At 60.3% G+C, this 26402-nt stretch overlaps 3 protein-coding genes across 3 annotated transcripts; 1 reads left to right on the plus strand and 2 right to left on the minus strand.

The window, feature by feature from the left end:
* Positions 1–126: 126 nt before the first annotated feature.
* Positions 127–7949, minus strand: BESB_066570 (ribophorin i protein; the record flags this gene model as incomplete). Its single annotated transcript, XM_029365050.1, has 11 exons — positions 127–282; positions 746–990; positions 1642–1745; positions 2210–2486; positions 2941–3127; positions 3662–3916; positions 4279–4500; positions 5055–5233; positions 5576–5870; positions 6231–6353; positions 7140–7949. The coding sequence occupies 11 exons, from the start codon at positions 7947–7949 to the stop codon at positions 127–129; spliced, it is 2853 nt and encodes a 950-aa protein (XP_029218633.1).
* Positions 7950–10528: 2579 nt separating this feature from the next.
* Positions 10529–11690, minus strand: BESB_066580 (uncharacterized protein; the record flags this gene model as incomplete). The annotated part of the gene is made up of 3 exons (XM_029365051.1): positions 10529–10560; positions 10983–11159; positions 11444–11690. The coding sequence occupies 3 exons, from the start codon at positions 11688–11690 to the stop codon at positions 10529–10531; spliced, it is 456 nt and encodes a 151-aa protein (XP_029218634.1).
* A 5036-nt stretch (positions 11691–16726) lies between these two features.
* BESB_066590 (uncharacterized protein) lies at positions 16727–24787 on the plus strand (the record flags this gene model as incomplete). Its single annotated transcript, XM_029365052.1, has 2 exons — positions 16727–16917; positions 17398–24787. The coding sequence occupies 2 exons, from the start codon at positions 16727–16729 to the stop codon at positions 24785–24787; spliced, it is 7581 nt and encodes a 2526-aa protein (XP_029218635.1).
* Positions 24788–26402: the final 1615 nt, after the last annotated feature.

The following is a 26402-nucleotide window of genomic DNA, read 5'->3' on the forward strand; positions in this document are numbered from 1 at the left end:
TTGGTTCCATAAAAACTATCCTCGGCATCGCATGCACTCTCATGCGCGTAATCGAGTAGATGCATACTTATTCACATGGACACAGGCATGATGTGCCGCGCCTCGCTCGTGCTGGGAAGAGGGAATCTAGTTAGTCTTCTTTTCGGCGCTCTCCTGTCGCGCAGAATCTTCCCTCTCGGCACGTTTCTTGATGCCTCCCTCGGGTTGCTGGATATGCTTCAAAAGCTCCGTCGCGGCCAAATCCGCTCGAGCCTGCGCAACTTCCGCTGCGCGCGTCGACTGCTGAAAGGTTGCAGGCGGAAGTCACAAGCGAAAAACGCGGCTTAGGAAGAACTCCGACATGGAGCAGGCAAGCCGGCGCGCTCCGGTCTCCACACACACATGCAGATTTTTGATATATCATCTACATATATATATTTATTGAAAAGCGAGCCAAACAACCGAGGAGACGGTAGTGGGTGACGACGACGCGCGTGAAAGTCCGTAGAGTGGGAGACAAGCGGACGCAAGTCGACGACATGCTGCAGACTACACACGGTTACTAAATTTCCCTATGCATGCGTGCACTTACTTGACACGCTGCCCTGCATGCCTTTTATACAGGAAGAAGAAAAAGCGACGCAATCAGCAGATGTTCGCGGCAAGGCATAGAGTCGGGCACAGCCAGAGATATGTGCACTCTTTGAATCTCAAACGCAGAAGAGACGGAGTTTCGGTTTGGTGTCTGTTTCTGTGACCGACTTACTCCTTCGCACTCCATGAGGCAGGTGGCTAGGCCTTCGACGTGGTGTCCGTACAGCTGGAAGCTCCTCCTCAAGCCAGGGAAGTAGTTTTCTTGGGCCTCTTTGGTCAGGAGGCCCAAATTATCTTCCAGGGCTCTCGAGGCCGCGTGCAGGCTCGCCTTCCACTCTGAGAGGAGGCTGAGATGCTTCTTCTCTCCATCGGAGTCGTTCGACGAAGCGAGGCGCCTCGTGGCCTCAATCAAATCGTCTGACACGCGAACAAAGGGCAAACAATCCGAACCGTATGCATCTATACAAATTTATATATATATATATATATATATATGCATATATTTTATTTTTATGCATGAGCAGGTACGCATGCTGCAGAGGTGGCTATTCGAGTGCACTCTTGTATCTGCTTCATTTTCTGAGATCTCCTTCGCAGCATTCACGGAACTCGTGAGCGCGAAGAACATATCAGTGCACATGTAATCAAAGTTGCATATTTTTTTGAACCAAAGGCGCCGGCGAAGAAAGGACGGGGCGTAACGCAGGCGACGCGAGAGGGAAGTGACGTTTGACGATGAGATGACGCCCTTCCGCTCGCACGCGTCCGGCTCTGCCAGACCGGTATCTACTACACAGATCTACGAAAGAAACCAAAACTGTTGGAGCCGATTTTCATGTATTGCGGTAGCGCAAAAACGCCCCTGCTTGCGACTGCATTTTACTGACAGGACCCGCGCCTGCTTAGTTGGCATTTCGCCGCTGCTTTGCGATGGCCTGGGTGGGTTGCGACACCTCTGCGTGAGTCATTCAGGAGACCTGGCCTCAGAGACACCGCCACTGACGCATGCGTGAGGTTGCATGCATGTGTAGAGGCAAAGAAACCCCTTCGTCAATTCAGAGTGCGTACCTGAGCTCTGCGAGAGTTCCTCGAAAACCTCGAGCAAGTGGTCGGCGATCGACAGAGCGGTCTCCTCCGTCTCCAGCTCCTTCGCTTCCTTGGGAGACGCGATGCTGCGCGCACGCGAAAGCGAAAGCAACAGTTTTTGAAGAGGCGGCTCTCCTCCAACTCCGCAGGTCTGAAGGAGGCGCATATGCGACTTTGTAAATTAAATAACTCATGCATGTGATGTGAAAAAACGTATATATCTGACATATGTGTTCGCCTGCCAGGGGCATCGGAGCGGGACTGCGTGCGCCTGAACCATAACCCGAGAAGCGCTCAAACAGACGTGCACCGCCATGAGCTCCTCCATGCAGAAGAAGACACGCATGCGTGTGGAGCTCCAAAAAAACAGTTCATTCGTATCGGCGCGCGGATCAGCAGATACAGCGCTCGCACGGCTTTCTATCAAAGGCTAACCAAACCGCCCGCCGGCCTTCTTTTGTTGGCTGCGAACGCCACATCTGTATCTGGCTGTGCGCTCGCGCTTGGAGACCCGAATTTTCTAAATTTTTTGTTTTTTCGGCCGACGTACTGGAAGCGCATGCGCTGGAGAAAGATGACAGCGAGGAAGACGAGGAAAATGAGGACGCAGAGCTGGAGCTGTTTGAAGATCTCGACAGCGAGGAAGGGCGGGTAGTCGTAGGCGATTTGCACTTTGTGCTGGAGGATGTAGCGGTCAGGCACGAATGTCGAAGGAAAGTATAGCTTCACCAGCGGCCGCGACGTGACGATATCCAGCCATGAGTGAAGCGTCTCAGTCTTCTCCCACTCGACCGCCCGCGGCGACGTCACGTTGATGTTATGCGCGCCTGAATGCCGAGTAGCCCACACACCAACGCGGGGCTGGCGCGCTGACCGCCAGCAACGGCAGAAAAGAATGCGCAGCCGAACACGCCGCCGATACGCACACATACGTGTAGCCGCACACATATATACACCTATGCAGATAGGCCTACATACGGAGATGGATGCAGCACGCAGGTGCAGTGCAGCGCACACTAGGAGGGGAGGCGCCTCGTATCTTGAAGAAAGGGCATCGGCGAACAAGCGTGCCAATGAATGCCTTTGAGGAATGTATATACGTACACGTGTGCAGGTACGCGTCCATACGAGGCAGCCGCACAGAGAGGGACTGCCGCTAGCTCGCGCGGAGCTGGGTCGGCGATCTCTTCATGCAAAGGCAGCGTGCGCCTACGCATCTGCAGGAAGCATGCCTGGAGAGTTGAACAAAGGGCGACGCGCGAAAGCGTGCGTCTCACGTACCTGACGGGAGCGCCACGCTGAGGAAAAGGTCCTCGGTGTAGATGTCTCGAAACGGCGGCGACAGAGTCACGTTGAGCGTGTAGCGGTGCGCGTCGACGTGCTTGGACACAACCGTTCGCGCAGGGAGATTGTACTGCAACTGGAAGTCGGTATTCCAGCCCCCGAGCAGAGGAAAGCGAGGGTAGACCTGAAGCAAGCGAGGCACGCGGAGTGCACACGAGGCCGCATGCCTAACAGAAGGGCCCATTTCGCAAAGCAGCGAGGCAAGAAATCGTCAATCTGTAGACTAAACCACAAATACACGAATGTAAAAGATATGTAGACATACATTCCAGAACATCTGGCCCCACACCCGAGCCGACGAACAAAGGGCACGGCGAGGAGATGCCGCCTTGCGCTCTTTGTCTCCCGCATTTGCTGCCTTCCTCGTGTTCGCCTTGATCTTCTATTTTACTTGTTTTCCCAAGCGTCACAGGCGTGCGTTTGCGAACCTGCTTTTCCTCCTGAGATCGTCGCCTTCCCTCGCGCTGTCCGCGGGCTCCGTTCTCCCCATGCTTGTTTTCGTCCGCCTGCGTCCGGCGACGCGCGCCTGCTCCCTCGGTCTGTCCGGTCTCTCTCTCTCCCTGAGTCCGTTTTTCTCGCGTTTCCTGCCTCCTATCCTGATCCTGCGACTCTGTCGCGCAGCTCTCCCCCCCCCTTCCCCGGCGTCTCTCACGCTCACCTCCAGCTCGGTGTAAGTCGGGTTCGCCTCAGGGCCGATGCGCGCGGCGCGCGTGGAAGACACGTTGCCGATTTGGTCAAAAATTTCCAGGGAGAAGGCGCGCTTCGGAAGCGCCGCGACGAGGTGCGTGAGCAGGTGCGTCTGCGGAGGCGGCGGAGGCTCCGGCTGACCCTCGCGCCGCATAAAGCGCGAAAACCGCGGCGCACCAGCCTGCACGCCATGCAGCCCTGCGACTGCGGCGGCGTCGTAGCCGCCCTGAACGACAAGGCAAAGAAACGTGAACAAGCAAGCGAGGTCTCGCCGGTCGCGAACCCAAGAGTAAAAACACCCCACCGGGAAGCCGTCCGGAGAAGGGTCAGAGACAGACGCAAGCCTGGAAATCTGTGGGGACACCCGAGAGAACAGAGGCGGCAACTAGCGCGACTGTCGAGTTGCGCCGCCCGGCTGTCCGCAGTCCACCGCGCGGAGGCGCAACGCATTGGCAGACGCGGAGTGAGTTCGCGTTGTAATAAGCTTCTATATGCATATAAGTAAGTATGTGGATGCGCACAAATCTTGAGATACAGACCTGGCGGCAGAGTCGACGCGGCTGCGGCGGTTTCCGGTTGCGCGCCCACCTCGGGTTGTGCAGCATCGTTGTGCAGCCGGTACCACTCGTGAACGAAAACGTTGCCAAAGTGCGAGACCTCGATGTAGCGCTCCGCGGAGAGGAAATAGCCGAGATGCAGCGGCAGCGGCATGTGGAGGATGAACGGCCGGCCAACCTCGAAAGGCAGCACAGGCTCCGCGGACGAGACGACCCATGGGCCCTGCGGCGGAGACTGCTGCTTGAAGCCGTACTGAAAAAGCAGCAAACGCAAAAAAAGCCTTGGAAGACGAGGCCTCCCGCTGCCGGCGACGCGGGGCCTCGCAGGCAGACCCTCGACGCAGACATGCAGACTTTTCAGAGACGCTCCCTCCTCAGAACCGCGACGCAAAAATATGCAGAGCCTGCACGCCACAGCCGCAGGCGTGCGCGCTGCGGCTGTCAGGCTCTTCAGGTCATTCTCTCCTCGCTACAAAGTTCATAGCGGAGGCTGCGCCTGAGACCCGCCTTCACACGCGTGCCTCTCACTTAAAACGAGGCGCTCGTGCGTCCACAGAAACGCAGCCCCAGAGGGTCGGAGTCGAGCCATGCTTCGGCGAAGGACCCCGCCGCTCCCCCGCGCCGGACTGTCTCGCTGGCCTAGGCGCAGCTCCGGTCTCTCCTCCTCATCATGTTGGACGCATGAGCAGAGCGCAGCGAAGACGACAACTACCTTCGATCTAGAGCCCTTGAACGCCGTATCTGAATATAGCGGAGAGGATCGGGGAACCTGGTGATTTACTCCGCAGAGCGTTGACTCCGGCTCACCTTCTTGACGAGCCGCGCCGCGCCGGCTGCGCCGAACGAGAGGTTGGGCGCCAGCGCGACGGCCGTCGAGCTGCCGCGCGGCGCAGGATAGGGCGCGGGCCAAGCCGCGGTCGCGGCGAAGAGAACCGACTGGACTGCAGTTGGAGGCGCGGCGCGCGGCGTCGGCCGGTAGGCGCGTCCTGCGAGACAGACGCAGCACGCAGAGAGAGAAGGGAGAAGGCGCCAGGCAGGTGCTCAACAGAGAGGAGACGAGGCCTCTGCAGCCGCAGCCGGCTGTGCAGCCGCGGCGCACGGGCCGCCTACGAAGCAAAGTAGAGTCGCCGCGCCCCGCTCTTCTACTGCCCGTCTTCATCGCGAACGCCGCGTCCGTCTGCTGCACTTGTCAGACGCTGAGGCAGCCGCGGTCACGCAGAACAGATCTGCGGGGCGGAGGCCCGAGCCGGTCACAGGGCGCGAGGGGGAACCTCGCGCTCGTGGGAGGTTGCCGCCCGCACGCTCGCGTCTCGCTGTCGCCTCCTCACCCAGGAAATAAGTAATGTCCACGGTTGTTTTGCTCTCCGGCTCCAGGCGCCTTCGCAGCTTCAGCTTGAGCACAAACACGCCGCAAGCCGCCTCGTCGGCGTCCTCTTCTGGGGTCGCGGCTGCCGGCGCAAGCCCGGCCGCCCGCACCAGGGCCTCGTCGATCTCCTCCACGACCAGCGGACTCTTCGAGAGCGAAGAGGGCGAGCTCGGCGAAAACGCGGAGATCCGCGGAAGCGAGGAGACCGCCTCGACCGCGACCGCCTTCCCGCCCTGCGTCGCCGACAGCCAACCGACCTAAGACACCACAGCAACGGCACAGCAGCGCAGCGCTGATAGATGAGAAAGACAGCCCCGGCTGCGCGTGAGGGCGCACGCAGCGAAGGCAAAAAGACCGCATCCGCCCACGCAGAAGTTGTTTTTCTCAAAAGGACGAGCTGACAAAGATCAAAAAGCACCCGCGCCGAAGCGGACGAGTCCGAGCTCACGTTGAGGACGTCAGAGGCGTTTTCGACACACATGAAAGGCTGCCATCGCCAGAACGTCAGCGAGGGCTCAGCTGTCTACGGCGAACGCAAAGAACGGGAAAATGGAGTCAACCACGACGCGTTTATGGACTCAAGAATCCGTCAGGCAGCGCGTGGACATCTCCCTCACCTGAACAGCCTCGTGGAAAGGGAGAAGAATAAACAAGTCCTTCACTGTTTCTCGCCCGTGGTTCGCGAAGGTCGCCTTGACCGACACCTTGACTTGCCGCCGCATGTCAAGGCGCCGCTCGAGCTGAAAAAAAAGTGTGCGGCAGTCCGCAGGCGACGCAGGTAGCGGGTCACGCACTCAAATAAGTTAGAGGAAGATGAAAAAGAGAGTCGCGGACTCCTACATCAGAAAAAGGGAGAAGAAACATGCACACAGCCGACACACAGGAAAGCAACAAGAGAGAGAGAGAACAGCAGCACCGTCAGCCGCCCTTTCCAGCACTGACTTGATCCTGAGAAGTATCGAGCGGTCGGTGACATGCACCAGTGGCGGAGGTGCGAGGACGGGGTGGGTTGAGACCGCAAAACACCATCAGCTTTTATTTACAGCCATGTCTCGGGGGCACCATTATGGTCTTTCTTCCCGTTGAAGCGCCAGCTGCAGCGCTCTCTCGCTGCGTGCTTGGGGATGCGTCTAAGGAAGCTTGTCACGTCCCATACAGAGAGTGAGGGCTTGTGGAGGCGACGAGCGAGACATACAGACAGAGAGAGAGTGCTAAACGAATGGAAGCGGAAACAGAAATCCATGTAGATACAGAGAGGGTCAGAAGTCGATACGAAACCTACTGTCGGGTGTGTGTTGAATAGGAACAGTAACAGACAGACGAGAGAGAGAGAAAGCACAGGCGGAAACGCGGCGTGTGCAGATCGAGTCAGTATAGCATACCCGAGGCAGAGAAGAAATACGACCAGGTCATAAAAATCAAAAACTTGAATAAAGAAATATCAGTGGCATCTAAAGACATATATGTGCGACTGAACGCGTCCTCGTGGCCGGAGCAAAGAAGCGCGAGGGTGGACTTTTGCGCACCTTGTGAATGACGACGCCACTCTTCATCGCCGCCTCCAAGACTTCGTTGGATTCTTCGCCTCGTCGCCACTGCGTGCGCTTTTTCAAGCTTGTCTCTCGGATTTTCTCGCCCTGGATTCTCAGCGTCTTCAGACTGCAGGCCGTGGCATCCACCGGGAAGGGCAGCGGGTGCAGCAGATCTGGAACACGGTGCGCGATTTCGAGGCTGTCGAAGCGGTAGGCAGACGCCTCTGCGAAGACAAAGAGTCGAGAGCTGCAGAGCGAAGCGGAAGACGACGACGCATGCGAGAAAGCAGGAGACAGAGGGGAGGCGGCAGCGAGCAACAGAGCGAAGAGAAGAAGCAGACCGGCTGTGCGGCACGCAGGGGAGAAGGCGGAAGGAGCGCGCGCGCAAACGCGATGGAACAACGGAGAAGAGAGCGCGGGCGACGCGCGCAAAGAAAGAGAGGGGGACGATGCCGCAGGCGAGGAGATTGATGTGTACGAGGAAAGAGAGGTAACGGCTTTCGAGTCGCGGCGAGACATCCTGGCTGAGCTCCGACCACACCGTGGAGCACCGTTCGCTCTCGTGTGCGGGTCGAGCTCCGCCGAAGTCAAAGAAGAAAACGAGGGAGAAGAAGAAAAAAGAAGAGGAAGAGAAGAAGAAGGAAGAGAGGAAGCGTGACCAGAGACAGAAGAAGATGGAAGGGATTGAGAGTGCGACGGCGAGGGGGACGGCGAGGGTGAAGAAAGCTCAGACGAGAGAGGTGCAAGAGGCGCGGAGGCAGACGACGAGAAGGGAGCAGATCGGAGACCTTTGCGTCGCTCCATCCTCCCGGAGGACGTCGCTGAAAGAGAGACAAAGGCTAGAAAGAACAGAGAGAACGAGACAGACTGGGCGCGGCGAGCGGGGCGCAGCGAGCTGCCTCTGGACGGCGCCCAAGGCTCGGCGGAAGGGAGAGAGCGCACACAGCCGAACGTAGACGGCAGGAAAAGTAGGGAGGAGGCTACGGAGAAGAGGAAAAGACGCGATAGCGTCGAAGGAGGACAAGAGTGCCACCGCAGGGAGCGCGACCCCGGCGACGAGGGTTCGCTGGTGCAGACGCACCTTGCCGCGAGGGCGCGCAGTCGCGTCTCGAGGGTAGAGCGGGTGAAAGAGAAGAAGGCTATGCTCAGCTCCGCCAGACTGGGGGAAGGCGTGGGGACTGAAGATAGCGAGAGAGGCGAAGGGCGGCGTCCATTACCGATATAGCGAGTGGCACACTGAGTTTCGGGAGTGTAGAGCGGCGGAAAACGGCGTCGGTTCGCGCGGAAGCTGCGTGCCTCTCGCGTGACGCAGCGCGCAGACTGCAGAAATGAGGGAGAAAAGAAACCCGAAAGGGAGAAAAGCGAGTTTTTCGGCGAGCGAGCGAGCCTCGTCTTGGCGGTGCGAGACACACTGGGACTTGCACACAGGCACGCTGGCATGCGACCAAAATGTGCGTTCAAGTTGCGTTAAAAACGAGGCATGCAGGCGGGCAAGCGGGAAACACATGCGCTCTCCACACTGGCAGTTCACAGTCTATAAATGGTGCTTCCTTCCCGAGTTTTTTATGAACGAGGAGGGAGCAGGAAGAGACCTCAAAGGGCAGTTTTGGCGACGTCGTTCTGCCGCGATGTGCACGTCGCCGCCTCCGAAAGGGCGTCTCTGCTCCTGGTGATGAGAATCTGCCGCGTAAAGGCTCGGCACGCCTTAAAAGAATCCACATCCAAGCCTAGACCGAGAGGCCACGTCTCATCCCGACTCACACAGACGCTGCAGCGTCTGCGCCAGCCGCGTGCAAGAAGGAAATTCGAAAAAACACGCGAAAGGTGCTCCTGGCTGCGCGCTGGGCTCGCTGGCGTCGGTGCTGTCTCGGTTGGTTCTGTTAGAGAGCCGGCAAGGCGCGAGAAGCAGTTCATTTGCAAGGAAGGCTCTCTAGAGGCAGTTCAGTTGCAAGGAAAGCTCTCTAGAAGCAGTTCAGTTGTAAGGAATCGAGAAGAAGCTGACAGTTGCCGCCGGCGCATCTCCTCTCTGCGAAGGAGGCCCTCGCGCGCGCATGTCTTCGTAGGGCGTCAACCTCCATGTAGATCCTTCTCTGAAGGGCCGCATTATTTACACTGTGAACAAACACTGCTAACCCAAGTCACCCACAGGATATCCGGTCTACCGCCGCGTCTGCTGCGGCGGTGAGGGCGTCTCTTGCTTCGCAGGGCGGCTTCTACTCCGCACCTTCTTTCACATTTCTGTTTCACTCGAGTAGTAGGCAGAGAGTGCACACCGCAACGTAGTGTGTTTTGCCGCACATACCCAGAGACAGCACATCGCAGCGCTTCTCTACAAGCAGATCCGTTTCTTCTGGGCTTCATGTTCTGCCTGCGACGCCGCGCTCCCTGGCTGGAGATCGCTGCATGTGCTCCGCAAGCGCGTTGGCGCTAGGAGCCTCGAATCGCGACTAGGATCCGTTTTTTCGTCTGGATGGCGCATGCGATCTCTACGAAGAGAGCAGCTCAGCCTCCTGTGCAGTTACAGAGAAAGATCTGCTACAGAGGATCATTCAGCGAACGTTCGTGTCGTGTCGGGTCGCCTGAGCTTCCTGTGGGCGTGTTGCGTATCCGGTGGGAATGGCCGCTACGCTTGTTTCAGAAAAAGTTTTCTGTGAATTTCTCCAAGCCTCGCAATGAAAAAAAAAAAAACCTCAAAGCGCGAAGGCTTGCCAGTCAACTCCAGCCGTTTCGTGTGCAGAAATCATTGTCTACTCACTACTAGGAAGCACCGCTACACACCTAGTGTGCGCGGGGGAACTGTCCTGCGGGGGCGTCGGGTGTCGGCAGCCAACTCGAATCAGCCTGTCTGTATCAGAGTATTATCGGAGTAGTCCGCTAAGGACAGGCTGCGCGACGCGGATAAGCCTCGCGCGAGTCTGGGAGGAGATACCACTGTGGATCAAGCTCCTCAGCTCGTGTGGGCGCAGCTCCTCGCCTTCAAGGAACTCGAGATGAGAGCCAACGTCGCACTGCGAGCTGCTGGCTGTGTGTTTTTTCGAATTGACGCGCGCACGCGCGGGAAAAGCGCCCGCAGAGGCCACTGACCTCCAGACCGACCCACGCGCCCGCTGGCTCGCCCGTTTCGACGAGAGGGCAGAGACAGCCGAAAGAGAGAGAGCGAGTGGAAGAGCAGAGAAGGAGTCGAGGGAGAAAGACGCGCAACCCGGCGCAGCGCGGGAACAAGACAAGGGAAGGAAAGGAAGCGGCACGCGAGTCGAAAGACAGACAGACGGGATGCAGCTCGCACGACACGCGCACACGGGCGAACCAGGCGGCGCACCACAGTTGTCCCGACGAGAAGAAAACGACGGCGACGAGCAGGCATCCAGAAGGCCCTGAAAAGGTCAACCAGGGCCGACGCGAGGCTGGTCAAAGTCTGCAAAAGAGCAACGGCAAGAAAGAAGTGAGGAAGACGCAGGACAAGAAACGTGTACAGAAAAGGAGCAAGGAGACAGCTACGTCCACCCCTTCGCAGCCGCGAAGGCGTTCCCACAAGTCTTCCCGGTGGAACAGTCGCGTCAGGCAAGTCTGCTAACATCGGTCCTCTACCCGCGCGCCACAGCGGCCTGCACCGCGATGACTAGCAGACGCTGCGCGGTAGAGATCTGTGCGCCTGCAGAGAAGCACAGCGAGCCATAAGGTAAGGAGCAACACACCAGATGGTGTGAGCGACAGTCAAGGAAGCAGTCAAGATCTCCGTCGGGCTCGGCCGCCTCGCCTCGTACGCTCATCAGGCTTTGCCCCGAGCGAGACGAGAAAAGCACGCGGAGAAAGGCATGAAAAGAAAAAGAAGCTTACGCTCTGAAAGCGACGCCAGATGCGCATTCAGCTTCTCCATTCGCTGGCGATGCGTGAACTTGAGCCGCTCGTTGACTCGCTCCTTTTCTCGTTTTTTCTGCGCCAAGCGGAAGGCCTTCTCCGCGGGCGTCCAGTTCGGATTCTGTTCCTCTTCAAGAAGCAGCAAATCCTCATCGACTGCGAAAAAGAAAGAAAACAGATAAACCGTGTGTCATGGCATCCCATCCCCGTCCCGTTCTTCCCGTCCTGCCGCTGGCCTCTTGCTCCCTTTCTCTTCTTTAAGCGGCGGCTTCACTTGACGCATCCCCCTCCTTCCTCCTCTCTTCTCCCTCCTCTCGTCCCGCACTCCCTCCTTCTTCTCTGATTTGCCGTCTTTCCTCATCTGTCTGACTTGTCTGCCGCGGCCTTCATCGCGCGCCGCGTGGTGCGCCGAGACTCTCCTTTCTGTTCCGCGCCCCTACTTTCCTCTGCGTCTTCTTCAGGCGTGTGCTGCTGCGTCTCACGCTCCCCTTCGCCATTCGCTGCCTTCTTGGTCTTCTGCTCTTCCTCCTCGGTGTTTGTCTTTTCGAGTTTTTCGCGCTTCATCTCCCTCTCCTCCTCGCGCGCCTCTTCGTCTCTCCTGCGCTTTCGCTTCTTCTTGTCGTTCGAGGGCAGCCCCTTGCCCTTCAGCGAGAGCTTGCCGCGAATCGCAGTGTCGTACGCGGACATTTTCGAAAACAGGAGACCCGCATCCGAAGAAAGCAGCAGAACAGCGAGAAAAGAAGGCGTGCGGCGGCACAAGACTACCTCCACACGCAGCACACGAGTTAGCGAAAGGCCCAACAGACGAATCGGCGCTGGTAAAGCGTACACCGAGCCGCGCCTCAGGAGCAGGCGCCGAGAAAATCTCTTTTGAAAGTCGGAAGGGGGGCGGCAGGTTTAGAGTTTAGGGGCGGTGGTGGGCCTGGAGAGAGGCGACGAGCCTGACTGGGCTTTTTGCAGCAGACAGAGGAGAGGAGGGGAGACACGACGCGGCATGGAGCCACAAGCCTGGACGCGAGCTGAAAAGTCTGCGAACTACCTGGAGGCGAGACAATTAGGCTGCTTGTAGAAAAAGGCGCTTTCGACCGAGGCCACATTGAGCAGTTCACTCGTCGTCGACGGTTCCAGCAGGCCGCTCATCCGCGACGTAGTGGAAGAAGAAGATGAGGAGAAGCGCGAGGCAACCTGAAAACGCGAAAAATGATGGATGAAAGCACTGACAAATCTTGGGTAGCAGGCTCAAGATCGACGCCCGAAAGTGCAACGAAGTGGAAAAAAGCGGTTCGCATGAGACACCGGTGCTACGCTGGAGAAGGCGGGAAGATCCGTGAGACCAAAAATTGAAAAAGGGAAAAATTAGACGACGCCAGAAGTCCGGGGACGAGATGCATCATGCATACAGTCGATCAAAGAGAAAAACGAGGAGAATGTGACACGACGAACGGGAACAGAAAGAGCAACGTACCTGCGAGATTCGCGAAGAGGTAGGCCTCGTACTCCATTGCGCAGATGAAGAACGAAGGTGACCTGACGAGCTGCGGAGGACACGCAGTGGAAGAAAGATAGACAGAATTGAGTCAACTCAGAAAAACTCGCGGCGAAACAAAACGAAACCCGACGGCGGTTGCCGGGGAGAAGAGAGAGAAGGCAGAGAAAGGAAGCCTCAGCGGGTAGCGGGATGGGGAGGACCCAGAAAAAAACGATGGCGTAAAGAGGAAAGAAATGCAAAACGCATCGCACCGAGGAAAAGCACACTGAAAAAGGTAAATCCCGAGAGACAAAGGCACGGACGCGACTGGTGGAATAGGGAGAATGAGGAAGTGACAAAGTTGAGAGGGAGTAAGAGGCACGCAAGAAGAGGGAAGGAGAGGAGAGACGACCTTCGAGAAAGCCGCTGAAGTGAGCGAAAAAACCACCAGATATGGAGACGAAGAGAAGGCGACAAGATGGCGAGAAGCAGAAGAAGAGGCAAGACAAAGATGCAGAGAGTGAGCAGGAGAGGCCACGGCAAAACACCACGCATCAGGCACAGCAGAGGACAGCCGAAAGAAGAATTTATCCCGCGTGCGAGGCTCAAAGGGGCAGTGGAGCCCCGGCGCTACCTAAAGTACATTTATCTACGCCTTCCATAGTCACGTCTTACGCACATGCGTATCGGCGTAGAACCCACTCGTAGATGCAACGCGGGCACGGGAGACTGCAGCAAAAGAGGCACGCGCAGAACAGAGGCAGAGAGAGAAAGGAAGAGACGGAGAGAGAGAGACAGCGTTAATGCCGAATGCGGCTGGCAGCAAAGTCGGCTGGTGAATCGCGAGATTGAATCCTCACCGCAAGAGGAAAACGATGATACCTCGGCCGAGGCTGCGCATTCGAACCGGAGGAGAAGAAAGGGAGAAAGCAGCGCCTCGGCGTTCCCGGAGTTGGACGTGATTGTAAAGAAGAGAGATTGCACTCGTCTACCAGAAGTCGTTTTTTTGCTGGCTTGCGTTGTGTACCTGGGCTTCTTTTCCTGCTCGGACGAGGAGTCGCCTCCGCACATGCATGAAAAGCCGGATTCGATAGTTCTGCGATCGATGAATGCGGCGTACCGTCCTCTCGTTTCCTTCCTCTCTATCTTGCATTATTTCTGTTTTGTCGCCTCCTTGCGTCTCTCCAGTGTGTTTTCTCTTCACCTCCTCTCCAACTCCTCTCGGGGGGTCGCGCCGTCGCGCTGTCTCGTTCTTCGCAACTGAACGATCTCTCGGCGTGCGAGCGTCTGTTCTTCCCCGCGCGGCGACTTTCCCCTGCCGCCTTTCTTCTCCTCTTTGTGATTTTTTCGTCCTCAGCACTATGCGTGGAGAAATCCCCGGGGCTGAGTCGCGTGCCGCCGCCGCATTTCTCGTGAGCAGATCGCCATGCGGCGAGTCGCGCCGCCGGCGGAACCCGAGCGCCAATATGCACTTTTGAGGTTGACAGTTTTGCCAGGGAGCGATTTCGCGCGCAGGGGTCTAGGGCTGCAGACACGCAGGGCGTCGGGGGGGGGGGGGGGGGGATCGCGTTAGTTCTTGAGAAAACGACTTCCGAAGGGAAAGGGCAAGTGTCTCTGCGCTGAAAGGGAAGCGGGCGCTTCGGGCGATGCGCGCGCTTCAGAGCAAACGAGCTGCGCGGCAGGAGCGGTCAGCGCCTCTCTGGGCCGCGGGGCGATACAAGCCTAGACTGCACAGGTTTCTACGCGGAAAGCCGCTGCTTGTGTGCAGAGGAGCGCTGTGACGCGGACGGACTGGCTGCAGATGAACGCGAGATCTAGACGCTAAACCTTGTTTGAGAGGCATCACAGGGAGAGCCTCGGCCGACTGCGGCTCGCTCACCGCGCGTCGCATGTTCCCGCCTCGAGCGGAGAGCGCCTGTGAGAGGTGGGCTTTCAGCGCGCCGTGTGCGCGTCTGTGAAGCAGACATCCTGGTTTTCTGATCTGCTTCACGGATTCCCCCGTGGAGAGCTGGCTGCTGTGCTGGCTAAGTCTTGCGGGTGTTACAGCGAAAGAGAGGCATCTGAGTGAAACGATGAGTCGCCTACACTTCTGCACATCGACCGCTCCAGGCACTCTGTGACACCAGCGTCAGTGCCCGCTGTAGAAGTCTGCATCCGTGATTCACCGCTTTAACAGTTCAGGCTCTGTTTGATGATGCCACCACAGGTCACGCGCGATGGCTCAGGAAGGCATGTGGGGGATGCTGGCGACAGCTGCCTCAGTACAAGGTTTTTAGGAAGGTCCATCCCCGACAGCAACGGGGGAAGCGGGCAACGCCCGTACCATAACCAATGTGGAATAACCATAATGTAGCAGGATATTGGAATCCAACACTTTTGTCACCTCGTGTGTATGTTTAGCTGAGGCGGTCGCAATGCGTGCCGCCTCGAGTCACCGCACCCTTGCTTCACTCCTTGCTTCACTCTCCCCAAAACGCCCCGCGACGTGCACAGTTCATGTACTTGTAGCGCTAAGGCAATTAGCTGTCATCTTCGTCGTTCGCACAGACATCTAAGGTATTTACATACTCAGCCACGCCAGGCTCAATTTCCCGTGACAGAACATCCATTCGTACACTCTATTTCGCGGCATCAACCCCAAAGGGGCGGCGCTTCTCATTCAGAGTCGCAATGTTTCAGCTCAAACCCTTTCTACGTGTCTCGTGAAGTCAAGACGTAGACCAGACGCACCGCAAAGCGGACGCTTCCGCCCCAGCAACTGCCAACTGACAGAGGCCGCAGCCACACTGGTTGCATGAGCAGAGAGCGAGAGAGGGCTTCCTGTGACCAGAGCCATCGCAGAACTGAATATAGCTCGCAGCAGGGAAGTGAGCCACCGCGGCAAACCGGCGAGAAAAGGTGAGTTCGAGCGCGGCCTTCTGGGTTAGCGCGTCTTCCGAGAGCGTGAGGCCTCTGTGCAGAGTGAGCAACACGTCGTACGCTGATTCTCTGGTCGCTGTTTCTGACCTGTAAAGCAAAGTCGACGCTCGTTCACAATGGCGAAAGCGGCGCATGTCGGTCGCTGCCGCATGGGAAAATGTGTGTGGCCGAACGCGGAGAAAAGCACATCCTTCGCTTTTCGGCGCTGAAGAAAGACCGGAAAAATAGAGAGGAGCGTACTGACACACCGAGATGCAGTTCCTCTCTCTGTCACCTCGTCCCCAGTGTCCGCCGTAACGCTGTCTTTTGCTAGAGCGGGATATGGTATCGTTGTGTTTACGCGCAGCAACTCCAAGTCCCTCGTCTCCCGGCAGTTGCTTTTGCGTAAAGACCCTGGGCTTTCTAGTTATTTTAGGAGAGCATTCCTCTTTCGTGGCTCCCTCCCTTGATTTTTGACTTCTCAGCGCGAGTCTCTGGGAAAACATGCACAAAACTGCCCTTCTCCGCTAGCTGAATAAAGGACAGAAGACCAAAAAATGTGGGCTAGCTGCGTCCCCTTTGTCCATGCTTTTGCCCTCTGGCGCCGCAGTGTGTAGCTTTGAGTCCCGCTGGTCATGTTTGCAACGCAGGGTTGAAGAGACTTTTCCCTTTTCGCGTTTTCGCAGGCCATGCCTTTTTTCACGTTTCGTGCACCTGTGCCGCTCTGTTTCGCGTGAGCACTCGCAGGTGAGCCCCCGTACTCGTCGTTCAGTTGGAGAGCTTTTCGACGGCGGCCACAAAGAAACGCGGAAAAGCGCGCGCCGGAAATGAGGGCGCGCAAGCCGTCGACCAAGCCCTCCAGTGTCCATACACCTGGCGCTGCTTTTTCTCGTGTTTCGTTTGAAACTCCGCGGCACTTTTTATCCTCGAATTCAGGCCCCGCAGCATGTTTCCGGGAGCTCCACACAGAATTTAGAATGTGACTGCCCGCTCTAAATCCTATTGTCCTGCAGGGGGATCGCCAGCAGCGTGTATCATCATCTCGATAGCCACAATTCTGCTGGCGCACAGTCCACTGGTGCAGGGTTCTGCTCTTGTATGCGTCCGCTGCGTCGTCTGATTTCCCGCCTTCCTCGCTACGTGGAAAAGCCTTTTCGCCTGCGTGCGGGCTTTCTGTCGAGAGCAGTTTTCTCGGGCGCATCTGGACACACGCCCTTGTCTGTATGTGACAACGGCGGTACGCGCTTCTAACCGGCAGAGAGTGCAGCCCGAAGCGCGCGTTCGACGCTCTCCCTTTCGTGCTGCCAAAGCTTGTCCTTGGCGGGCTTCTCAGAGCCGCAGGCCCGAGAGGAGAAGAATGGGCTGGACCGAGAGCTGCTCCAGAGACAAATCACTGGAAGAAGAAAACGGCAACATGGCAAACGTGATGCTGGACTTCACCGACCCCGAAGGGGAGGAGGAAGAATTCGAGGAAGTCACCTTCGAGGATGAAATGGTCGAAAGCCTCAAGTCGCTCTCGGACGTTTTTTCCGCGCAGCGCCTAAATCGGTAAGAGAAACCACGGAAAACGCGACCTGGCGAGCGTCGCGCGACTCGCCTGTGCGTCTTCCAGCCAAATCTCAAAGCGAACTGGGTGTTGGGAGCACCGGTTAGCAGATACGAACTGCGTAGTGTCTCACTGAAGTTGAATCCCTGCGCATGGGTGTATAGGTTCGCCCACATCGAAACCCCTAGACTCTGTCTGCGGACACGTGACGCCCCAGAGCGGACGAGAGAGGATCGCCAGCGTGCGTGCGCCCTTCTATCCGCCTTGAGTATGCCCGCCTCTCTGAACTCTTCCTCTATGCGTCCGTCGCCTCGCCGCCAGATAGCGTGTCTTTGCCTCTTCTCTCCAGCCGTCGCTGGCTGCGTAGACGCGCTGTGTTGTTCCGTGACGTTCTCAAATGACAGGAGGCAGCAGGTGACCGCGGGAGGCCTCGAGGGAGCGACTTCTGACGTCTCCTGCGTTGTGTGTGGTGCGCTGCTCAGGTACGTGCAAGGCGACCTCGGCACGCTTCCACCGGCGCCGACAGACGGTCGTTTGACGGTTTTCCTGGACATCGATGAGACGCTCGTTCACGTCACGCCGTATCCTCTCCCGTTCCTGAAGCCTGACTCTACATTCCTTCTGCAGGAGCCGTCGCTGTCGTCCCCGTCGCAGGGCCCCCCGTCGCCTTCTCTGTCGCCGGTGTATCTACCGGGCGTCAGCCCAGGCCCTGCCCCCCGCGCGGCGCTGCTTCACGTCTACTACCGGCCGTTTCTGTTTTCCTTTCTTGAGCGACTCGTGAAGACGCAGCACTACGAACTCGTCCCCTTCACGGCGGCGCTCGCCGAGTACGCCGACCCTATCTTGGATGGCATCGAGGCGAAGCTGGGTGGCGCCCGCGGCAGTCTCTTCGCCGGCAGGCTTTACCGACAGCACTGCGCGCGGGCCTCGCGCCCGCGCCTTGCTCAGGACGCTCTGCCTGACATTGCTGAGAAGGCAGGTAGGCCAACTGAGTCAGACGCGCCCGCGCCGCAGCCAGCAGAAAACACCGAGACGAGCGACGCCGCCGACCGAAGCGACGGCGGAGAGACAGACAGGGACAAACTCGCGGATGAGGGCGACAGCGGAGATAGGCACAGACGCAGAAAGAACCAGAAGGGCGCCAAGCGCAAGAAGGACGAGAAGAAGAAGGCGGGCGGCAAGAAGAAGCCGCGAGGCAGCGAGGACCCTGCCGACAGCTCCGAGAAGAAGGAAGAGGGAGAAAGCTCCAGAGAGGCGAGCCAGGAGGCCGAACCGGCGGAGGGGGCTGAGAAAGCAGACGATGAACGGGACTCTGGCAGCAGTTTGAATGGCATCAAACAGGAGGCAGAAGCTGGCTCTGAAGAGGGATGCGGCGTCGACGGCGCGCGAGGCGCCGAGGCTGAGGAGGAACTGCTTTACGTGAAAGACTTGGCGCATGCAGCCCCCGACCGTTCGCTCTCGCGCAGCGTGTTGCTGGACAACTCGGCAATCTCGTTTGCGCCGCAGCTCGCCAACGGACTGCTGCTGCGTCCTTTTTACGGAGACCCGCAGGATCGCGAGCTCGAGGCCGTCCTCTCTCTGCTTCTCGATCTGGCCGGGAAGCACGGAGACATCCGAGACAACATGAAGGAAGCCGGCATGCTGCATAAAGTCTCGCAGATGCTCGTCTTGCTTCCCGAGCTCCGCGACTCAGCCCTCGTCGAGGCGCTGCAGACGCAGCTGGATCAAGGCAGACCGGACCTGCGTGCGCAGCCCGTTGAGCCGCGCGACGAAAAAGGTGGTGAGTCGCGCGGTGAGCAGCGCGAGCCGGAGGGGAACTCAGACCGCCGAGACGAAAGTCGAGGGCGCAGAGACCCTGAGGGAGGCGCAGATGCCGAGGAAGGCGCTCCGGGAAAAGAGACTGAAGGAAAGGAGCAGGCGGCAGCCAGCGACGGGGAGCCAGGAGAGAAGGAAGAAGAAAACGAGAGATGTGCGAGTGAAGGGGAAGTCGGTGGCGACAACCAGGGCGCGCGACGGGGGGGAGAAATCGACGGAGGCGTGTGTGAGGAGAGGCAAAAAAGCAGCGGCGCATGCGAAGACTCGAGGAAGGCGTCCTGCGAGGCCAACACGGAGAACGATAGGGGAGACGAGGGTCTAGCAGGAGGCGCGAGTGTAAAGGGGACTTCTGAGGACGGGTGCGGTAACTCAGATCAGGAGAACGACGTAGCGGCACGCGAGCACGACTTGTTCCCTGAGTGCGCCGGATCGCAGGCCCCCCAGGAGGCCTCGGCGTCGGCGTGTTGTCCGACCCCGGGTTCGTGCGAGTCTCCAGCTTCGTACGAGGCTTCCGCGCCATGTGACGCTTCATCTTTGTGTGAGGCGTCGCCTTCGCGTGAAGGTTCCGCGCCGTGTGACGCTTCATCTTTGTGTGAGGCGTCGCCTTCGCGTGAAGGTTCCGCGCCATGTGACGCTTCATCTTTGTGTGAGGCGTCGCCTTCGCGTGAAGGTTCCGCGCCATGTGACGCTTCATCTTTGTGTGAGGCGTCGCCTTCGCGTGAAGGTTCCGCGCCATGTGACGCTTCATCTTTGTGTGAGGCGTCGCCTTCGCGTGAAGGTTCCGCGCCATGTGACGCTTCATCTTTGTGTGAGGCGTCGCCTTCGCGTGAAGGTTCCACGCCGTGTGACGCTTCGTCTTTGTGTGAGGCGTCGCCTTCGCGTGAAGGTTCCGCGCCGTATGACGCTTCATCTTTGTGTGAGGCGTCGCCTTCGCGTGAAGGTTCCGCGCCATGTGAGGCTTCCGCGCCGTCTGAGGTTTCGTCTTCAGGTCAGGAGCCTCTGGTGCTGGCTGGCTTGGGCGCCTACGAGTCGCTCCCGAGTCTGCCTGCGAAGCAGGCCGGAGAGGAGTCGTGCCGGTCGACGGAGCCGCCCTCCACGCACGTGGCGGCTGAGAGCCCCGCCAGTCTCTCGTCGCCGTCGTCCGCGTTGTCTCCGCCGGCGCCTTCTTTCCTTCCCGAAGACGCTCGAAATCCCCCCACGTCGGCGGCCTGTTCGCCGTCGGCCGACGCGGAGAGGAAAGACGCCGTCCCCCCCTCTTCTTCAGCTCTCTTTCTCTGCTCCACGTCTGCGGCCGAACCTGTTCCCAGCCTGCCTCTGCATAAACAGTTCCACTCGCTGGAGTGCGCGCGACAGCTGCTCGCTGCAGAAGCGGAGGCGGGCGCCATGGGACAGAAGCCGAAGCGACGCTGTATCTGCGGCAGCGAGAAGGCGAGTGAAGACATCGTCGGACTCCTGCGTTCGCTTATCCTCAGTTCCTCGCTGAACCCGCAGTCTGAAGCCACGAAGAAGCTGCTTGACGCCGTCCACAGCGCCTCGCTGCAGGCGCATCTTTCACTGCTGGCGGCGTCGCCCAACCCGAGCCGCGATCGCGAGGGGCGGGCAAAGCGCAGGGGCGAGGCGCCGCCGTCTGGGGGAGACGGCGACACAGAGGAGGCGGATACGGAGAGCGGGCGCGAGGACGCACAGAGGGTGACAACGCGGAGGAGGGAAGAGAAGAGGAGGAAGCGGCGCGCGCGGCGAAGACGCAGCCGGGGCGAAGGAGGAGAAGAAGCTCAGAGACGAGACGAGTCGAGCGGCGACGAGAGGCAGAGTGAAAGGGAGGGCGATTTTCGTTCCTCTTGGAAGTCGCCTTCACCGGGAGACCCCGAGCCCTGCCTGTCGCGTGGGTCGTCGCGGGCAGAGGAGTGGGCTGGACGCTTGACTAGCGCCGCGCCTTCGTACGAGTCTCTGCAGATATGGCCTTCCGCAGATCCAGAGAGGTCGCCGTCAGTTCCTCGCTCCTCGGGGCGCGCTGAGCCCAGCGAGCAGGGCGTCTTGTCCGGGCGGCCGTTAGAGGAGAATACAAGAAGGTTTCGCCGAGTTGAGGGCGCGCCGCCGGAGTGTCTGACCCCGTCGCGGCAAGCAGAGAGCCCCTCGGCAGCTTCTCTCGTCCTCACGCTCCATCCCACGCAGACGTCTTCGCTCCCCTCTGCCGCCGCGCCGTCCGCTGTCCCCCCGGATGCCTTTGCGGCGCTGCGTCGGCCCCCTCCACCTCCGCCGGATACTGGAGAGGCGCGGGAGAGTTTGCGCATTTCCTCTTTTGTCTGTCCTTCTCCCTCGCTCAGCGTCTCGCGCGCGTCGCCGCCAGGGTGTTCCCTGCCTCCGCCGCCGCCCTCGCCGTTTCCATCCTCGCCGCTTCCCAGCCCCGAGCGCCTGCGAGAGAGTCGTCAGCAGACTTTCCATCTGCAGGAGCCCGCACGGTCCACCACTCCGCCCCCCAGGCAGCAGCATGGAGAGCGAAGCGGCGCGGCGGCCTCTCAGCGTGGGGAGGAAGCACGCGCGAGGGAGCCGAGCCGAGGGGCTGCCAGAGCGCGAAGCGAACAGGGCTACCCCAGCCCCTTCGCCCCGCCGGCGCTCGCTGGAGGGCATGGCAGCGGCGACGAGAGGGAGAGGGCGGGCGCGGAGGAGGAAAGCGGAAGAAGCGCGACGGAGGCGAGGCCGACCGACAGACGCCGCAGAGAGGAGGAGAGGAGAAGCGAAGTCCGGGGGGCGACACAGCCTGCCGAGCAGGCGCCTCAGACACGAGAGACGCTGGCGCAGGCAGCGGAAGCCGCGCTCATCAGCGCAATCCCCTCGATGGGGCAGAAGGCGCCTTCGTCCTCCTCGCCGGTGACCCCGTCTCCTCTCGCTGCGGCGTTTTGTGCCTCCTCGCTGCGTAGACGCACGTGCGCCGGCCGCCTGCCGGAGTCGCATGAGCGCGGAGTCGCCCCGATGCATTCTTCTGGCAGCCCTCTGAGATCCAGGCCGAGCCCGCCGCCCTCTCCGCTTTCTTCGCCTTCATCGTTGCTGCCTCCTTCGTCGCCTCTGCCCTCCTTTGCCGCCGAGCCGGATTCCTCTTCGCGGCCTGCCGCCTTCCTCTCCTCGTCTGGTGTGGCGTTGCTTCCTGGCGCCGCGGCTTCTTCGTCATCGTCGCCTGCGCTTCCGCGTCTCGCCGCCGCGGACGGCGGCCGCGCGCAGAGACAGGAGAGCAGAGACGTCGAGGCTGCGGCGAGCGTGACGAGGGAGCGCAGCAGAGACCTTCATACCGCTGGCGTGACGAAGACACCCGACGCAGAGAGGGCGGGGCAGGAGGAAGCAAAGGAGGCGGCGCCCCCCGGCAGGAGCGCGTCAGAGGAACCTGGGAGGCCGCTCTCTCCTCGAGGTAAAGCCGAGCAGCTTTCTGCGCCTGCGCGGATTGAGCAAGGCACCGCCGCGGCGGTGCTGGCCTCTTCTCAGCTGTCGCGCGCCTCTGTGCCCGCCTCGATGTCCCTCGCTCCCGCGTCGCAGCTGGGGCTTGCAGAAGCGGCGGGGAAGAAGGAGACCGCGGGTGGGGCGCCGCGGCCGCAGGCTAGTATGTGGCTCGGCGCGACAACGAAGACTTCACGGGGCCTGGAGCTCGTGCGGTCGCCGCCCGCCTTGGCCCCCGTCGGTGTCTCCTCTGGAGCGCGCCCGCACTCGTCGTCCCCAGTGGTCGCGGCGTCTGCAGGCGCCTTCGCGAGTGCACCCAAGGCGTGTCCTCCTCTCTCCGCCAGTTCCCGCCCCGCCGTCTCCTTCGAGCCGGCCGCCCCGCCGCCGGCAGCGGAGGCGCGGGCGTCTGCCCCCCAAGACTGGTGCGCAAGTTTCGCGGCGGCCTTCGGTTGCCACGCGGCGCCGACAGTGGAGAGCGAGCCCTCGTCGCGGCAGCAAACGCGGGATCTGCCAGCGTCTGTGGTGAGCCCCGCGTCTCTCTCGCGCGCGACAGCTACCCATCCCCAGCACCCCGCCCTGTCCTACTACCCGGTGCCGACGAACGTCGACCTGGGGACAAGCCGGCCGCTGCTCTCTCCGAGGCCCGCGGCCTCGCCGTCGCTCGCCTCGTCGCTGCAGGCGAATCCTTCGTCGCGGCAATCCTCGTCGCCGCCGCTCGGTTCGTGGTTGGCTTCGCGCTCCTTGCCAACTTCGGCCTCTCCCGCCGTCGCGCAGCATCCCACGCTTGCGAGCCACCTGCTGGGCGGATCGCCACTCACAGCCGTTGCCGTGTCTGCGGCGGCCGAAGTCGCCCGCAGCCACGGCCTCGTCGGCACCGAAGGCCGCCGCGAGGTCCTGCTCTGGAATAACGAGGCGGAGGAGGGCGGCAGCCGAGACGTGGGCGCCAGGCGGCCTGCGTCCGACGTCGCTGGCGCGGACGAGGAGGACATGAAGACGCGCGAAGTCGATATCTACTTTGCCGCGACTTCATGCGGCGGCGGCGTCGCGCGGCGAGGATCTGCCGCCGCCTGCGAGGGCGCCGAAGACGCAGAAAGGAGAGGAGAGGCGGCGCCCGAGAAGAGAGAGTCGGGAGAGGGGGAGAAAGAGGAAGGCGACGCCAGCACACTGCGATTTGCCAGCTGCAGGTCGTCTCCTCCGCTCTCCTCTTTCGTCTCGCTTCACGACGGGGAAGGAGCCTTCCCCTTCTCGCACATTGCCACGCGAAAAGGCAGCCCCGTGCCCTCCGCATCTCCGCCTGCGTCTCTGGCCGTTTCGTCGCCGCCTCTGACTTCGCCTGCGTCTTCGCTACCTCCATCCGCGTCGCCAGCGCGTTCGCCAGCCGCAGCGGTGGTGCAGCCTGCGGTCGTTTCGGGTCAAGACGGCGCGACGCGGAGGGAGTATGCGTCGCCGCTGTCCGCTGCAGACGTGCGTCGCCTCGCGTACGCGTCCTCGACTTCGCCGCCCGTCGTCGCCCTTCTGTCGCCCTCCTCCGCCTCGTCCGCGTCGCCCTCCTCCGCCTCGTCCGCGTCGCCCTCCTCCGCCTCGTCCGCGTCGCCCTCCTCCGTGTCCCGCGTTGCGTCGGGAGTGATGCCGGCGTCGTTCGCCTATCCCTCCTCCTCGCTTCCTCCGTCTCCGATTGCATACCAGAGTCCCCACGCCGCCGCGGCGGGGGGCGTCTACACACTGCCGCTGCCGCAGGGCTCTCAGCAGGCTGCCTCGGCGGCCGCGCGGATTCGGTCGGCCTCTGCGCGTCCCGCCGCTGCGTGGACCCCCTCAGCGGCTGCATCTGTTTCGCCGGCGAGTCCTGCGTGGCAGGCAAACGCGTGGCTGCCTCTGGTGTCCGTGCCCGCGCCAGGTGCCCTCGCGGGCGTCTCCAAACGCAGTTCGCCTTCTCTTTCGCCGTCGCCGCGCGGGAGGCCGATGCAGCGCTTCGCCGTCTCTGCGGGCCCTCAGCGGCTTCCGTCCAACGTCCCGCGCGTGGTGTCGGGCGGCGGTCAGACGATCTTTCTCGGCACCCAGGCTGCAGACGCGAGGTCGCGAGCGCCCGCGGCGCCTGCCCCTCTCTCGCCGCCTTCCACCATCCTTTCGTTTTCTCTCCCTGCGTCGCAGCCGCCCGCGAATTCCTTTTCTCCGCGAGGCCCGACATCCTCCTCCTCCTCTGCGGTGGCGGCGGCGTTCCAGGGCAGTGCCTTCGTGGCGCCGCCCTCGCCGCGCCTACTGGCGACGACGTCGTCGTCCTTCGCGCCGACTTCGAGTTCGTTTTCACCGCTGCCGTCGTCGTCCTGTTCGCCTCCTCTCGGCTCCCTCGCGCCCTCCTTTCCGCTTGCTCCACCGTCTGCGGGACCTGCAGCCGCGGCGGTCTTCCCTGGAAGCGGACCTTCGCATCATGTCCAGGCGCAGAAGGCGCGCACGGGCGCGGAGAGCCGCGGGCGGAGCTCGGGAGAGAGCGCAGCCCAGGGGACGCCGCGATCGGGCTTCTGCAGGCAGCTCACGCCGCGGGGATCACACGTGTGGATCTCAACCGCTGGGGGAGAGGCGCAGAGACGCGCCGCCTCGCTGCTGAGCAAACCTGTGTCTCTAAAGCCTCACTAGGCGGAGGAGGAAGCAGCCGCAGAGATCTCGTGGTCCTGAGCAACGCCGCAGAGAAGCCATAAACGGCGGGAACGGCGAGAGGCGAGCCTACCCCAAGCCCCCGCGGCTTCGCCTCGAGATAGGGAAAGACCGGCAGGCGCGTCGTGTGGGGTGGAGAGGAAGGGCGGCGATTCCGAGAGGGCTGCGGAGGCGAAGCAGAGACTGAAGAAGCTTGCTCGCGTGCGGCTGCAGGGGAAAGAAAGAGAGACCGATGGCAAGCGGGCGGCGACAACCGACCGCGCGCGAAGAGAAAGAAGGAAGCGCAGGACCTAGGAAAGAGAGCTGGCGGAGACGGAGGAGACCCGATCTGGCGGAGACGGAGGAGACCCGAGCTGGCGAAGGAAAGAAAACGTCGCAAGCGCAGACAGGTTTCAACCAGAAATCGACAGAAAGAAGCCAGTGCGAAGCGTCGCGGTTCGGGTGGGAAGCAAATCTGTAACATGGGCTGTCGTCAAGGAACGAGGGAAATCAGTTGAAAAAAGAGAAAAAGCGCAAGGGAGAAAGCATTTCTTGTCGGGAGTGTGCAACGTATTTTTCGATCGTGTTTGGGTGTCATTCCGTAAACCGGAAACCTCCTCTCTGTGTTTCTTGCCTCTCCACATCGTCTGCAATGGAGCAGAGCGGCTACGAGGAAGACTGAGTCAAGATTAATTGTTGCAGTTAAAGAAGCAATCACAAAAAGCCGAAAGTCGCGGTCGCGCCGCAAAAGTCTCCAGAAACACGCTTGCAGCACACGCGCACGCACCACGTATATGCAGGTGCATATATATATATATATATATAACATATATATATGTATACGTGTATGTATATATATTTATGATATTTTCGCATACATTTCGTGCCGAGGGTCGCTGCCTACAACCAGCGAGCGACACCTTCGCGTGTGTGAGCAGCGAGGCGTACGCATCGGCGCACAGGCCAATCCATGGCGCATCTACGCGTTTGTTGGCTCCTACGGCAGAGCCATTTGAGCCCTTTGCAGTCTACGTCGCCTGAACCTCGTCGCTCTGTTGAAATGAGGGCAGAAAGCGTGCGCGGTATGCGTGCAGAAGAAATCGCCAGTATCGCGTGTGGAGGCCGCCCCCACGCGGAAACAAAGCGGCGTAGAGAGTGCACACGAGTCCGCAAGCGCGGACAAATTATCCGTTTTGTGCGGTCTACGCAAGTCGATTCTATGCAGCACTAAATAGCTACACAGACACAAGTAGAGCGGATAATGACTAAGAACGCGAGATGCGGAGGCGCGTTTTTTTTAGGAAGGAGCCTCTTGGTGAAGCGTCCCCTCGCAGTCCCTAGCTGGCGCACCGAGGCTATCCCCTTTCCTCATGCTTGCGTGAGTCCTTTCTTCGAGGAGACTCGACCCGCGGCCTGGACCGGAATTCCCTTGTTCAGAGTCTTCTTTGCGCATGGAAAGGCTGGGCTGCTATGACGCGCACACCTACTTCCAGGCTTGCGAATTTGTAGAGTTCCCTAGCGCGAGAAGCCGCTAAAGCTAAGTCGCGAGAACGAGCTTGGTTACGCAACGCATCGCTGAGGCTAAGAAGTGTGTTCGGATGTCCCACACTACCAGCCC

This window comes from Besnoitia besnoiti, chromosome VI (assembly GCF_002563875.1).
Source record: "Besnoitia besnoiti strain Bb-Ger1 chromosome VI, whole genome shotgun sequence".
NCBI classification, from domain to species: domain Eukaryota; phylum Apicomplexa; class Conoidasida; order Eucoccidiorida; family Sarcocystidae; genus Besnoitia; species Besnoitia besnoiti.